At 41.1% G+C, this 16,721-nt stretch overlaps 1 protein-coding gene across 5 annotated transcripts in view; it reads left to right on the forward strand.

Moving 5' to 3' along the window:
• CELSR1 (cadherin EGF LAG seven-pass G-type receptor 1) overlaps nt 1-16,721 on the forward strand; it is a 169,736-nt gene that overhangs the window by 82,258 nt on the left and 70,757 nt on the right. For all 5 annotated transcript variants that reach the window (XM_064656258.1, XM_064656261.1, XM_064656260.1 and 2 more), the window contains exons 3-5: nt 7,950-8,172; nt 12,589-12,704; nt 15,747-15,835. In XM_064656258.1, the coding sequence (XP_064512328.1) occupies nt 7,950-8,172; nt 12,589-12,704; nt 15,747-15,835 (428 nt within the window). The remainder of the gene's footprint in view (nt 1-7,949; nt 8,173-12,588; nt 12,705-15,746; nt 15,836-16,721) is intronic.

A 16,721-nucleotide genomic window follows, 5' to 3' on the forward strand; every position in this document is an offset into this window, starting at 1 on the left:
ACAGACTAATTCATTTCTCCAACAGATGTGCCCCAAATATCACTAATCCTCCTCAGTATTGTTTCTTTTCTCCCCCTCAATTATTCCTTCTCATTTAAATGCAAAAACACAAAACAACCCAAATCCCAGATCATCAGTCCATCCATCCATCCACCCTTCTCTGCAGGGTGTCTTTTGTTTTGCTTTGTTTTGTGGCCAGGGAAGGGGAGGACGCTGCTTGTAGAATCCTGGGCCTGGTTTTGGGCTGGCAAAGGGCCAGGCACTGTTTCAGTGGGTGCTTTGCCTGTTCAGTGCATCAGTGGGCACAGCCCAAAGCAGCTTGAGGTGGAGACCTGAGCTTTCCCCTCTCTTGCTTTTGTAAAATACAGTTTAGCTTGGTTTCTAGTGGGGAAGGATCAGGAGGTGGGATGGGGTCCTGGCCTCTCCCTTGCCTGTTTGGCCCATGGGACTTTTCATTGTGGTCCTCCTTCTCTTCCCATGAGGTTGCAGGACTTCAGGGTAGCCGAGGTGCAGATGCTGTCCCCGAGGACCCTGGTGGGAAGAAGAACTGTGAAAGGTCAAGTAGCATTATCCTGTTGGGGTGGGAGTGGGAATGAGAGCTCCCTCAGAGCAGACAGTTTTAGTTGTGTGCTTTGGGGTGGAATTTGACCACCAAGAGTTCTCACGCGCCTTGGGGCCAACAGATGCCACCCACAGCTTCAGAAGCAAATAAAAGAAAATAAAAAGCCTCTCATGTTCATTATTTTGAAGCATCTCATGATTAAAGATCTTATGACCCTTAACTGAGTCTCATGATTTTTGGAAATCTGATTTGTGAGTTATCAGGGATGCCTGGGGGCAACTTTATGGAAGAAGCACAAGGAAGGGAGAAGAGTGATTGTACAGGAGAGGTATGAGGTATATATATGTATACATGAAAGACCATGAAAGACCACTGATAATTCTGCACACTTTTCTCCTACCAGCTCAGAGCTTACTGCTTGTGCCCATGGAAAAAATAAAACTAGATACAGAGAAAAAGGGTGATTTCCTGAGTATCTTATTATAGGATCATTGTCTATCACCTCAGAGAGCTACTTGGCAAGCTATATATATAATGTGAGAGGAATGTTTTTGCTGTTACTTTGCTTAGTGTTTTAAATTCAGGTTACTCTCTTGCAAATACATCTTATTAAATCTGGAATGGTTAGCAACTGAAATTGCTCAGGACAGCTGTCATTGCAAGTCAGCAGGATTTATTTCTAAACAGTGTGAGTGTGTATGTGTGGTGTATAATTATATGTGTATTTAGTGTTATTTTACGTTAACCCGTTTCTCATCATAAGCCTTTATAGGGCAGAAAGCAGCAAAGGGAGCAGAAAGCGAAAAAAATTAGGCAGACCCCAAAATGGACCCTAAGCTGGTATTTCTCCCTGTAAGAGGATTTGGGCTAATTTTAATTAACCTAGATCAGTCCCAAATCTAAAAACATAAAGGAACAGGTAGGTAAAAGGAAAAACCAAAGTGTGTTTTCAAATTTAAGGTTTAATAGCAGCATAATGCAGAAAGCTCATGAAGTCATGACTGTCAGTGAGTCTGCACAGCCTCTCTGAGGTGACAGGAGTAGTTTGGTTATTGATTTCTAAGGGACTCAGATTTACTTTTGTTATTCAAATAACCTTTCTGAGTCACTTGCGTAAAATAGTACATGAATATAGTTGCCTTCTAATTAATCTTGGTTACTAGTACACCAGTGCCTTCTAACTTCTATTTGTTCTATTTGTTGTTTGATCCAGCTTCTCCTTCATTCAGAATGACTTGGCTAATTTCTGGGTAACTGCTCTCTAGTTTCTCTCATAAAACCAGCAGATGTTTGTTTGTTTGTTTGTTTGTTTGTTTAGCATTTCATTGGTAAGTGGAATTTGCTGGGAGGTAAGGCTGACCTCTCAATAGGTTCTGAGTGTAGGCTCATGCACCACAGAGCCACTGAAGTAATGAATTTCCCTTTATGGGCAAAATCCAATGTTAATTTGATTATTTGACTTGCACCTGTGCTTTAGGCAAATTTTCCTGCAGTATATCCATGCACAGTCAGTGGAGAGAAGTGGGTATCTACTGAAGGTTTTGATCCAGTTCACCTAAGTGAAGCATTGAGCCACTAGTCTCACACATGAGCCGTCTAAAATGAGTTAGAGCTGTATTTCCATAACAGTTAAACCTTTCTAAGACCATTCCTTCATTCTTATTCCTGGGTGCATGGTCCTGCCTCCTTCCCATGTGCCTGCTGAGCTATTCATCCTATCAATCCTAGGAGGGACCTAATCAGAAGATCACTAACCCTTCAGTAAAGAAATGAATAGTGTTTTGCCATCTTAGCTCTACAGATCAGTCAACTGCAGGATTACAGGAATGCTAGCACAAGGGAGAGGGAGGAAACTGCAGCGTGCTTGGGGAAAGGAGGGGACTATGGTAACTCCCACTCAGTCTAAACTATGGTGAAACAGCCCCTAAAGCAGGTGTGTTGGATCCCAGCCTCTTTATCTCTTGTCCCAGTAGAGATTTCCAGGCTGATTCTGCAGCTAATTTGTTTTTAACAACCTTCTTATTACTTAGTGCACTGATTACTTTAGTGCCAATTGTCATGTAAGGTAGTAGTGGTTTAGTTACTAGAGGAAAAGTAGTATTGATTTTCCCATAATATATACAAGATAGCAAATACATTTTTAATGATAGTTAGTTCTTTATTAAGGCAATAGGTCAATGGGAATTCTTTGAAGAATTTAGTTGTCCTGTTTCTTGTTTCTCCTTTTGCCTTAATTCTTATTGATTTTCCTTTCTACTTTAAAATATATAATTTTAGGCAGGCTGCTTAAATCAGCTTCTCAAAATGCTTTCCATTCTGGTAAAGCAACTACAAACATAGAGATTAATATGTTAATATAGATTAATATGTGTCTGGGAGCAAATGGTAGGATGAAGAAAAGGAGAAAAGAATCAGTTCAAGTAAAACAATTACAGATAGTGCATGAAAAATTAACATGTGTGCAGGGAAACTGAAAAAAAAAAAGAAACAAGCACCAGAGCAGGTCTGCTGCTTCATGTAAATATGTATTTAATGTAGTGTTTCATTTGAAAACAATTAGAGAATAGTGCAAAATTTTGAGAACTAGTCCCTAAACTGGGATATTGGGAAAACATACTGCAGAAAATTGATCTGTAGAGTAATTCTGTATTTATTTGGATGCCATCATATTGTTTTCAGCAAGCTTTCAAACGTTATACATTGTTGTTGTAAGGTCAAGCAACTCACCAGCTAAACCACAGGCAGATTTCTTGAAAGCCCACCTCACTGATGCACAACAGTGCTGTTTGAAACCCATAATGTTTAGCTCACAAGGCATTTGCAATTGTGAGATTATTTTCTCATTTTTAAGATAGTTTTTGTTTCTTTTCACTTTTTTATCACCATTTATTGTTTGTTAGTTAAACTCTCTTTACTTTACTTTGAATAGGTCAGAGGGAGACCAAATCTTCTAGCCAGACTTTGGCTTTGCATGTTCTTGTTATTTTGCACCTGATGTTGTGGTGTCCTTACTTACATAAAGTTAATAACAGAAATTTTATGATTAACATCTTTGTAAAGTTAGTCCTAAAATCAAAGAGGATAGGTATGTATTAAAAACAGGATGTTTGCGAGTAGGACACATTGTCAAAAGCAAGTACCGCGTTGTGATCTCAAGGGCTTTAAAACTAGAAAGCACTACATAAAGGGCTGGGGAAAAGCCACAGGACTCATAGCTTTAAGAGTCATCAATATTAATTGGGAGCCTATAAGATCAGCTACTGTTGTGTAACAGTAAATCATTTTCTGGCAAGGGCTGGAACTTTTTCAAAGCCCAGGAATCTGCCAGCAGATAACGGGCAGCCATGGCCCGTGTTATCTGACAGTGCATGCTTTAGCTTTAGCAGCTGGAGGGGTGAAGCTTCACATCTCCTGCTTGGATTTCACAGAGCTGTGATATGTAACTTGTTTGCTCAGTGATTCCTAAAATGCAGGCCAGTGTGAAAAATGGAATTATATTAACCAAAGAAATGAGAGGCAAAGGGGAGGTTCATGGGCTGGGTGAGGGCTGAGCCACACCAGCATTGCCAGCATCACAGACTGACCCCAGGCTGTGTGCAGTGGCTATTTGGGCTGTGCTTTTATCACCCTCGCCCCTCCAGACCCTCACTGCCCAGCAGCTCTCCCTCTTCTGTGCTATTTTTTCCTCCTGGACTGTAAGACATCCATTCTGATGGTGCATCCCAACCCTCTGATCTTCTGCTGCAAGGAGACACACAAGCGCTTTTCATTCCCAAAGACTGGCTGATGGAGTTCCCTTCCTTTTCTGCTCCTTAAGTAGCTTTTCCCTTAGGGCCTTCTGACACCAGCTCCAGACAGCAACCAGCTCTTCCTTCAAGTTCGTGCAGGCTTTGGTTCAAATTTTGAGGATGATTTTCAGGCTGTGCCTCAAAGCTCTGCTGCAAGACAGAGCTATGGGACGGGGATGTGTCTGGGAGGAGTTGGCCACCCTTGGAAGTGACAAACCCAAGAGCAACACAAAGGTGCCTTCTGTTGCCAATCCTGATCAAAGTCCTGCTTCAAATTCTTGCTCAGATGGCTACTTCATAAAGGCAAAAATGTTCAGTTTCTAAGTCTTTCTGGGCACTTTTGGAAAAAAGGGTAATTAAGGATTTATCAGGTTTTTTGGTAACCTTTGTGCCTTGAAGCACAGTGATGGCTTGGATGTACTGTAGAGATTTAAAAACCACGATTTTAATACATTTTGGTAAATACACATAAAATATGAAAATTTAACATCAAAGAATATGCATCAAATGCAGTTCTCATTTACATTACAGACTAAAGAGAATTCAGAATAATTTTAGTAACTGGGACATCAGTGATGCTATAGCTGAATGAATATAGGACAAAGGATCTTATTTAAAGTTGAAGTATATTCTTTTAAATTACTTCTTTAAACATAGTAATAAAAAACTGTAATAAACATAATTCAATAGAATGTTTCTGTAAGCTTTCTTTTCTCTTAAATAGTTTTATGCCTATATAGGTATCTAAACAAATGGTCTATACATTCTTTTTATATCACAGGATTAATACAGAGCCATCAATGACTTCCAACTTAGGCTTTTATATTTCACCTCTGTATTGCCATGGCATTTCCACAGCATGCTGCAATGCCAGGAATTTCTCCTTTTAGCGCACTCCTTTTTCTCTCTGTGTATTCAAGCCTGCATGTTATTTGCTTTTACAAAATAAATCATTCTGTTCTCAGAAAGCCTTGAAGATTACATTCTTCTATGAGTTGGAGAGTTATTTCACAAAATATCCTACTACTTTTTTAAAGCAACAAACCTGTGTTTAGTCTTTCTATAGGAATTTGCATTTTTCCATTTTTTGAGAGTTTTGGTACGCAAGATACGTGTGTAAGGAGGATTGGCTGCACTTATGCAGTGGATCACCAGCAAGTGCTTTCTGTAGTGTCCTTTAGAGCATCTGATGTGTGTGTGTGCTTTGTGTGGCATATCCAATACACTGAGGGAATTTTCTGTCTTGGATGATTATACAATTTTTTTTCCAAAAGAAACCCATTGTAGAGCATTTAAAGTATTAAGGAAGGTGTATTCACATAATCTTGCCTGATACTTACAGCTGACAAATCATAGAGTCACAGAATATTCTGAGCTGGAAGGGACCACAAGGATCATCGAGTCCAGCTCTTAAGTGAATGGCCTGTATGGGGATCGAACCGTGACCTTGGTGTTATTAGCACCATGCTCTAACCAACTGGAAACAGGAAGATATTTATCAAGTGATTTTCACAGCATTTCATGTAAAATGTTAAAGTGAGAATATGGGAACATCAGTGCTGAATCAGAAAAGCTCTAAGCACAGACTGGAAATTGAATTCAAGGCTGTATGGTTTATTACTTGAGAGTAATGCGCAGAGCAGGTCCATCCTCTGGAGCAGAGCCCAGCCTGGATGGGGTGTGCATTTGTCTGGCTGCTGATCATAGCAGTCTTGGTTTGCTCTGCATTCTGCCAGCTTAAATCGTACCTGTCTGAGAGGCACCTGATGCTGATGTGAGAAGAAGAAAGGCAGCAAAGCTAGAGGACCAAAACAGTCAGGCTCCCCAGCTCACCTTGTCTCAGAGGTCACTACCCCTGGGGCAGTGGCTAAACCAACTGCAAGCCATCACAGTTTACAGCCTGGAACAGAAAAGTGGTGCAGATCCAGGTCTGGATGCAGCAGTACTGCTGGCTGCAGCCTGCCACCCAGTGTGGGACACTTTGGCGTGGGAACCCGTGGGAGCAGGGCTGTGGGGGTGGCAACTGGAGCAAAACTTTCTGTTTAAATTTGCCTTTGTTTGTGAGTCACTGCCCACAGCTCCTGCTGCTTTTACTTTCCTGCAGGAATGCATTTTCATGGTTTTAACTGTGCTTGAATCAATCACAGAAGCAGAACCATAGAATGGTTGGGGTTGGAAGGGGCCTCTGGAGATCATCTAGTCCAACCCCCTGCTAGAGCAGGTTCACCTAGAACAGGGTGCACAGAATTGTGTCCAGATGGGTTTGAATATCTTCAGAGGAGACTCCACAGTGTCTCTGGGCAGCCTGTTCCAGTGCTTTGTCACCCTCAAAGGAAGAAGGTTTTTCCTTATACTCAGGTAGAACTTTCTGTGTAAGTCTGTGCCCATTGCCCCTTGTCCCGTTGATGGACAACACTGGAAAGAGCCTGTCCCAATGTAATTGTATAATCTGGTAGTGAATAATCATGCAAACATTGAACTGTTGGAAATGCATTCCTTCAGCTGGCTGTGCTGAGTAGTTTTGCTCTACATTTGTTTGTCAGACACTGTTACTGGGTGAAATTCAACTATATATGCCACCTCCAGTTTCTCTGAACAGTTTTACTTGCAGGATGTGAACGTGCTTTATACCTTAGGAAGACACATGCCAAAACATAAATGTTAACTAATTAACTCACATAGAGGGTTTAGCTTTCTGTACAATGATTAATTCAGCAGCTCCTTTTGTCCCAACTGCAGCATATTTTTTAAAGTGAATATCCTCTGTGCATTACTTTTTTTAAATTGTGATTAATTCTCAGATTTTGGGCAAACACAGGATAAAAAGCCACAGCATACGTACAAAGCAAGACACCTCATTCTTTAGTATTGCATTTAACACATCTTAATACATACTTTTAAGATTAATAAAGACAAAGCATTTAAGGGGAAAACAACTTCAGCAAGTGGCACACAGAATCCATAACTGTTGTGGAAAGTTAATATGCCCATCCCCAAAGGGTTCAGAAAATGGCCTTCACCTTCAGGATGCATGTGTGGGAAAAGGTGGAAGCAATCTATATGTTGTCTGTATTCTGCTTATTCTTGGTTTAAATGTTTGGAGAGCTTCATCATGAGGTCAGCTATACCCTGCCTCTGCCGTGAGCAGCAAAGCCAAAGTCCATTGAATATGAAGGTACAAACATTGATCTGTTTACACAATTTTCAACCATAGTGAAACTATTTACACATATTTTGGTTGACAGGGAATGTGTAGGTTTTTTAACCTCTTCCATAAAGATCTGATTGTCACCAGCTTTATATTTGTCACCCAGTTTGGAAGCAGCCAAGGAATCTGAAAACCAAACCAATGTTGGATATTTGCAAGAGGATTGCTTGGCAAATCATATCCTGCACACCCCTGAAAATTCATGCTTGAAAGAGGATGTGGCATCCTTACCCCCCATCAATGACACTCTTGTACCTCAATTTCAGAGGGGGTCGGTGCAGCAGTTTGGAAGCAGCTTAACCTGTAGCAGAACAACTTGGATAGCTGAATGTCACAGCTTGTTGCTGGGGTGAGGTGTCACCTTCCCTGATGTGTTTCTCTCCCCTTGCAGGAGAGTACTGTGAGGTGAACGCGCGCTCGGGCCGCTGTGCTCCAGGGGTGTGTAAGAACGGAGGAACCTGCGTGAACCTGCTGATTGGGGGCTTCAAGTGCGAGTGCCCCCCAGGCGAGTATGAGCGGCCCTACTGCGAGATGACCACCAGGAGCTTCCCCCCACAGTCCTTTATCACCTTCAAGGGGCTGCGGCAGCGCTTCCACTTCACCGTCTCCCTCATGTAAGTCCCAGCGGGGAAGGGTTCTGTGGCTGGTGGCTCCTCATTTGAGCTTGGGGCTGTTTGTTACACACTGCCACCCACCAAAGGCCTACCTGTGAAGGTCATTTGGGGCATTTCTGACAGCGACTCCTGTGAGCAGGGCACAGGCATGTTATTTGAAAGCATTTGATTTCTACCCTGCTGAGGATGCTGCTGAGTTGCTTTCCCTGTTGTAACGCACAACTTTCCCCATTGTAACTCATCTCTATGGAGCAGGGAGAGGGGACATGAGGACTCTCTGGCCAGCTTTCAGCAGCCCTCAGCTGCAGAAATGCTGAGGTGTGTGTTGGGTTTGACACTTTTCCTAGTTGGCCCTGTGGCCTCCTGATCTTCAGACTGGCTGCAGAACCAATCCATTTGTGCTGCCTGCTTGAGAGTGCTCTTCTCATTTTCTATTTCCCAGCCTGTGAGAGGACCTGGGCATGTCAGGTCATGGCTGAGCACAGGCTGGTCCTCCTCAGCTCCTTGCTCTCGGTTGGTTCCCAGCCTTGGGCTTGTGACAACCCCAACTGATCCAGCTCCTCACCTTGCTCCTCCTGACCTTCACACCCAAGTCCTGCTTCTGGTCCCATCCTGGCTGCCAGGCACAAGAAGTCTCATCCCCATCCCATCTGCCCTGTACCCCCATGTTGAACAGTCTTCTTCTGGCCTGTCAGTCACTTTTCCCCTGAGGGCGCTCAGGGAGGCAAGGGGGAGCAATGATACCAGCCACACCGCATGGACTAGTGTTCTCCCTCCCCTCTTCTGGAGAAGACTTCTTGGGTCAGGCATAGGGCTTGCCTGGTGTGGAGCCAGAGCTCCAGGTGCACACATACCTCTTCTCTGGGGAGGGGGTGTGTTTGCAGCTTTCCCATGGTTTAGCTGGTCAGGATTGACCTTTGGTTTTCCCTCACAGTTGACCGTGAGTAAACAGCACGAAATGTGTTAGTCCTGACCCCAAAGGGCAGGGCTGGGAATTTGTTAAGAGGTACAACAGCAGCTGCAAGGACAGACGTGTTTGTGTGTCTGTCCAGAGAAAGTAAAGTGCTCAGGGAGGACACCTTCAGGTATGTGTCCCATCCAGCACCCAGTCGTTTTACATCTGTTTTACATCTGTCAGGCCGCTTCTTTCCAGCATATTTTTCAGTTCTGTCCTTTAGTATAGTTTACTTTCCTGAACTAAGATGCCAGAGAGACTCCCCCTGTAATGCTTCTTTTAATATAGGTAAGTAATACCCTATTCCTGGAAGCATTCAAGGCCAGGTTGGATGGGACTTTGAGTAACCTGGTCTAGTGGAAGGTGTCCCTGCCCAAGGACATATGGTTGAAACTAGATGGTCTTTAAGGTCCCTTCCAACCCAAACCATTCTATCATTTTATGATTCTATCATTTTATCTTTTTTCTGCCTTAATCCTAAAACCTGAAACTTTATGGAATCTTGATATTTTGGTTAAATCAGAAAGCACAGACATGGTTTGCACATGAGCCAGGGTAAGGGAGAATTGTGCCCATGAAGATTGTTTTAGAGCATCAGAGCTAAGTACACGGAAAAACTTAGCAAAAAAAAGAGCAAAAGGCTCTGTTGGACTTGTCAGACTGTACAGTGAGTGCAAACAAAGGAGCGGTCTGGGCTAGCTGCCAGCATGAATTGCCTCTACTACCCTTGACTTGTCCCCTCAGCCATGAGGTGTCATTTTTCAGGCTTTCAGGAAGAGATCTTTGATGTTTAGGGTACTTCAAGTTAAAGTGACTCAAATGCTCTGTTATTGAGCAATAGCAAACTACTGTACCAAGATAGGGCTTACACCAGGGTTTCTTCACTGCCTTTAGAACCACGATGGCATATTTAGTCATGAGGTAAACACCACTTAGTCCACTGAATATGATCATAAGGAGTCTAGACCATCATGGAGTTTATCCCACACTGTCTAGAATAGCAAGCCATTTAGCTTTACATACCAGAAGTTCACTTTTTTTACACTTGTTATCTCTTTGGCTTTTATTATCATTCAGTGCAAGTGGAAAACGTTATGTGAGGATAAGCAAGAATTAGCAGTTTGACTAGATGATGATTTGCCATTATATATTTTGTGATTTGGGCAACACCGCTAAAATCCCAAGGTGTCTGTCTTCCCTCAGCCTTAACTGACTCATGACCCATTTCTGGCAAAGAGCAGGATGTTTGCATTGTTCAGTCTCATAACTAAAATGTGATTTTTTTTAAAGTATTTATGTAACTGACCAGGCATGTCTTTCTGCTCCCAACATTGTACATTTTCCTTGCTTAATTCCAACACTTACTACTCCTTCTCTCCAAGAGACACTGTCAGTTGGGACATTTTCTCATTATTTATTCAAAATTCTCTAAGGAAGTGTCTTTTGTTTCCTATATCATGAGATTAAAAATATCCCTTCTATTAAAAAACAGTATCTTTCCCACAGTTAGTGATAACCAAACAAGTTCAAAGGCAGTAGTGCTTTAACTCTGAGTATGATACAAAAGATGGAACTGACCAAAGAGTAAAGAAATATACAAAATAGCTTAATAATTGAATAGTTTAACAAATAGTAGTTTCATACTTAAAATTATGATAGAGAATTGTAATCGTATGAGAAAAATATATTCAAACAGAACTAAGGTTCCTGTTTTTGCTAATCAGATTAAATCTTTCTTCCCACTGAAGAAACATATTATTCCCAATTATAAGAATAATATTATTCCCATTTCCTTTGCTAATATATATTCTGGATAGCTCTGATCAAAATATTTTGATGAAACAGTTATCCCTGGAAAAATATAGTCTTGGGAAATGTTTTATAGGAACTGTATTCCTTTGGATGAAATGTTTGATGGTGAAAAGTGAAAACTAAATCCATGTTTTGATAATACTGAAATATTTCAATGGTATTGTCATAATTAATTTAGTTTGCCTTCTACTTGTATAATATTATTCTGTATTATGTTAAACAAATTTAGAAATAAATATGTATAGCAAAACTGATTAAAAGTAATCAAAACAGTCATATAATATTTTGATGGACTATAACACATATTCTTTGAAATTTGTATTTTACTGGAAATGTCAAAATTTTGACTTCTGTTTTCTGAACCAGAACAATTAATTGTCCTTCAAAGATATTAAAAAATCCATAAATAAAATTTCCCATTTCCATGTAGCTCAAATTCTGAAAGGTCTCTACTCAGTGTGATCCACAACATACACATCTCACAAACAACTTTTGTTAAAAAATATTCTTTGGTTTTGAAACCAAATACCCCTTCTTTCACATTCTCTGAATGCAGGTTTTGTTGCATCACACGAGAGTCTTGCTAGTAGATGGGACATGACAGGTATAAGAGCAATTTCTTCTGTCCATGGAAGACAGTTTTCATTAGCTGTGCTCAGCATTTGATTCATTAGTAGGAAAAGTAGGTTAATTTAAATCAGGCATATTTCCTGAAGTTCAAGATACAAAATCAGATTACACTGCCATTGGGAAACACAAGAAATTCCCATAGTTTCTCTCTTTTTCTCTCTTTATCTAATATTAATCTTTGTAAAAATGTTTATGTAAAGTGTAATAATATTTTTTGCATTTCTAAGTAGATGAAAGCTGTGTGCAACTCACCAGAGATATTAGGATTCAATTAAAAGTTATAAAATATGACATGGAGAAATTTGCAAAAAAATGTTCTATGCTGACAAAAAAAAACCAAACAGGCTTTTTTAAAAGTGGAGTTGGCCCTTTTTCTGCAAGATAGGTGTGATACATCCCATATTGGAAGCATAAGAAAAATAAAATCAAACCCCACCTATTTGTGCTGATTTAGTGGGATCATTTAAGTGTTTATTTTCCCTCCTCCAATTGGCTGACCTGTTAATTGATGAACCCTGATTGTCTACATGGTGTTATTAAAGTAACTCTTATCTTTCTTTTCCCTTGCCTCCCCATCAGGCTTTTTTTAATCAGTTGATGACTCTCCTTGTACCCTGTAGACAGCAAGCAGTCAGCAAGTATCCCCCCTTTGATGTGAAAATGCTTTCTAGCTTTCGGATTGTTTGCAGAGTGTAGTAAGTGCTACTGTTTGTCAAGGGTCAGATACCGACGCTGCATCTTGTGTCTACCTAATTTTAGCCCTTGTGAGGCTCAGCATCCATAGCAGGTCTCTGAAGAGTAGATTTCTCTAATTTCCATCTTGCTTGCCTTGTTGATTGTGAAAAAGTAGACTTATCCCGTTGCCAACTCCTCAATTTTACAATTTTCTGTCTGAAGAGATATTCAAAGGCTTGTTTATCTGCTGAACACAATGCCATCTTTCTCCTGGGTGACTTGACCGTCGGTCTTTAATCCATAAGCCGTTAAGCATGAACTAACCCCACGTCTCTGTGTTCTAGGTTTGCAACCAGGGAGAGGAACGCTCTCCTCCTCTACAATGGGCGTTTCAATGAGAAGCATGACTTCATTGCCTTGGAGATCATTGAGGAGCAGATCCAGCTCACCTTCTCTGCAGGTGAGGTCTTGCTTGAGTCGAGCGTTTCTGCCTGTGGTCAGGAGATCCTCTCAAGCCGTTTGGAAATGCACTTCAGTGATTTTATATGGCTATTTGCTGCCTCATTAATTTACTGGCTGATATTGCACAGTGAGCAGCTGATGCCAGGTGTTGTAAAGTACTCCAGATTGTAGCGGTTTGTGGTGGTTACATTTGCTGTTGTAGGCAGGAGCTTGTCAACATATCAGTTATAAAAGCCAGAGTTTATGACTACTATAAAAGATTGGCACTAGCCTGAATGTTGGCCTCCAAGCTAATGTTTGCTTAAATGAGACTTCGTTTTATCACAGTGTGATAAATGTTGTGTGTTTATGCATTTTTACACTACACCATCAATGAAACATAGGTGCATAAATGTTATCTAAAGAGTCCACACGAGCCAAAGGAAAAGCTAGCAAAGTGAAAACTGCCTGCCATTCATTAGGGATTGGTGAGGAGTACTGCTGTCGCTGGAATGCATTTCTGCACTGCAGAAACACCTCCTCTTGGAAGAAATCATAAACAACAACGAATTTAGAACTTAGCTGCCCACTCATTGTCGTGGTGGGCTAGGAAACAAGAAATGGAGGCTTTGGCATTCGCTGTGTTTATGGACTAGGACTAAGCCAGTGTCTTCCAGTGCTTGTAGGAGAAGAGAGAGGGGAAGGCCAACAAGCAAAGCTCAGGGTGGCACATATCCCTGTCACCATAGCCTTCTCCCAGGGTAGAGATTTCCTCCAGAAAACCAGCCCTGGCAGTAGCCAAGTTCTTCCTGACAAAAGTGTGATCAGAGCAAACCCTGGCCACTCCAGCCTCAACAGAGGGCTGCTTCTCAAGTCAAAAAGCCCAAGTTTCATCCAAAACTTCATGCCCAGCTGTGCTAATTGCCATGACAAGGGATCTCAGGGGAAGCTGGTAGCATGCTGCTGTGCAGTGTGGTCAAAGCTCATTGAAGCCATCAGGAATCACTCCTAGGATATCAGTAGGTTGAAGTCCCTCTCAGTGGACCACTGGCATTCCTGCTTCAGCCCAAAAGCAGACCTGTGCATTCAGTGGCCAGGCTTTGATGACTTTATGAAAGCTCAGCAGTGCAGACAACTTCTAGTTGTCACAGGTTTAGGGTATTCTTCCATTGAGACAGAAACAAATATCTGAGAAGGGCTGTTGTCCTGTAAGTCAAGTGGAGTAAGATATAGATCAAGTGAGATGTTTGTGCCTCTGTACTGGCACATAATTCAGGAAATAATCCTGCTATTTCCCATTATCTGTATTCAGGATAGATGTGTGGGCTCAAGTCAATTCCTGTTTTATTTTTGTGGAATGTGAGATATTGCAACCAGTAAAGCCATAGGAAGTGAAGGCGCAGTCCATGCTGGTGTTGCAAACTCATCAACAGTGTTGGCTGCTTCCCTCAGACCCCATGGTAAATCCTGTGTGACCCCACTGATATACCAGTGATGCTTAAGTGCATACTTGGGCCCTTTGGGTTGAAGGTATCTGGTTTCATTTCCCCTTTATTACCTTGGAGTTGTCCAAATTAGATTTTAAGGCAGGTTTTTGAATGGATTAGTGTAATGAAATAACATGCTGCAGACAGAGAGATGTGCTTTCTTCTGTCGCTCTGCTCCACCTGTCTAAACTTGAACCAAATTGCTCGGAAGGTACCCTGAGGATGAATGGGGAAAAAAATAAATTCTGCTTGCACTTATATGCATTTAAATGCAGAGCAACTCCTTTAAAATATATGAAACTAAATTTAGATTTGCAGTGCTGCACCTGCAAACAGGTCTGGTCCTGTATGTTACAAATGGTATTTTCTTTGGAAGGAGAATGGCTTATGTTTTATAGTTTTAAGTGGCTTTTAACGAACAGTACAAGTTTTGGACACCTGATCTGACTGTTTTACCTGTCGCAACAACTTCTTCTCAGAAAACAAAGCAAAAGGATTGCAGAACGGTGAACTTCCTTATGCAGAAACTTGATAGCTGAATAAAAAGCCTGATTATTAGCACAGATTTTTTTATCACTAAATGACAAAATCCATCACAGCAGGATGTCATACATGCTAAGCTGAAAATGTGTTGTTTAAATAAAAGAAATATATAGGATGGGAGTTAAAGGAGAGTAGGAGATGCAGGAGTAATACTTCACACAGGTATTTGTTGCAAATAAGAGAGAAAGTACATTTTAAGCTCAACAATACTATGAACTTTGTTAGCTTACTGTTAAAAAAAAAAACAAAAAAAAACCCCAAAACAAAACAAAACAAAAAAACAACCAACCAACCAAACAAAAAAAAAAAAAAAAAACACCAAAGAAAGAGAAAGGAGAAAAAAAAAAGTCAAAAGTTAGCAATCCCTTCTCTGTGCCAGGCCTATTATGTACTTTCAACATGAATGTTTATTTTGCTGCTACCTCGAAACAGATATGCCTGGTTACTGAGCTGGCTCTGCTGACTCAGTCCTGTCTTAAAAGCTTCAGCTTTCCAATTTCAATGGCAAAGACTTGCTTTCAAATTTAAATACTGAAAGGCTGCCAATAATTTCATTAATCACTGGTAAAATTTTGCTGGGACCAAGGTTACCATGGGTTTTATATTAGAGTACTTTTGGATTTCACTTTTGCAGCTCTTTGAAGGAGTAGGCTTCCCTTCCTTGACAAAAGATCCCATCACAATGCTCATCATATTAAAAAAACCTGCTTTTGGCAGAAATGCAAAAAAATTCATGCACGTTTTTTCCTCATTCCTCGTTTCCTCCTATATTTATTATCAATAGCTGTATCTACCTACTGTGCTCTGCAGAAGCATGATAAAAAATAACATCATTCACCCAAATGTGCCAGAAACTGGTATTTGTGCACCAGAATAACTCTGTGAAATTGAGGATGTTTACTGTCTCGCAGGACAAACCCCCAAATTCCTCCATGATGAAGCAAGGTGGCTGCACCCTGCACCCAACGAGAGTCTCTCCATGTTTCTTGCAGTGATGGTGATTTATTTTTAACTTCTTCCTGTTTTTCCAGGGGAGACAACTACTACAGTGGCACCGCTCATTCTGGGAGGGGTCAGTGATGGGCAGTGGCACTCGGTTCAGGTGCAGTACTACAATAAGGTAAGACTACTTGTGTTGGTGATAACTGTATTAATTGTAAAGTAATAGAGGCATGGGTCATCTAGCCCTGAGTTGATGTATGCAGGTGACCTGAATTTTATTTATTTAACCAGGCATATTGGTACAGCTCTGCACAAATTATACTGGTCTTGCTCACTTTGCCTGAGACAAAAAGCCCCTCTGAGGGCTTTTGACCTAGTATGTCCTTTTCAGAAGTACTACCAGGGGAACCCTCAGGTACTTGGAACTATTTTAGTTTTGAGTTCTTTAAACCCTCACAAGTGTCAGTGTATCTAAAACAACTGCTTCACTGATTTGATCTTGTTAAAGAATTGTGCTATGCAGGAGCCTTCAGAGTAGTTAACTACAAACCACTACTGTAGAATTTTCTGAAGCAAAGCAAAATTCTTCCCTGTAGCTGTCCTTTCTTCAGTAAAATGACAAGTTTAGCTTGCACTAGCTTCTCTGGTTTGGAAAATGTGGTTATATAATGGTTGACACCTTTCGGTCATAAAGCACTGTCTTACTAAGTAATTTTTTTGTCTGCTATATAAAAAGAAACACAATAGAAATGCAAAAAGTGTTGTTACATGCAGTCCATGGCACTCAGAGGTGGGCTCCAGGGTCCCTGTCCCACAGCTGCACCCGTGGTCACTGTCAAGAGCAGGTTCAGTCTGACTGAACCAAAAGGATTGCAGGGTCTCTGTGCAAAGCAGCCATTCCATGATGAACCAGAAAATAGGCTTTTAGGGTGTATGGTGTCACTATTTGCAGATAGATGTCAGAGCTCTTCAATAATCTTTAACAAAAATTACAGGATTCGTTTAGTGACTGAGAAGTGTTGCTTTTAAGTTTGACATTATAGCATTATGGGGGATCACATAAG

This window comes from Pseudopipra pipra, chromosome 5 (genome assembly GCF_036250125.1).
Source record: "Pseudopipra pipra isolate bDixPip1 chromosome 5, bDixPip1.hap1, whole genome shotgun sequence".
Taxonomy (NCBI): domain Eukaryota; kingdom Metazoa; phylum Chordata; class Aves; order Passeriformes; family Pipridae; genus Pseudopipra; species Pseudopipra pipra.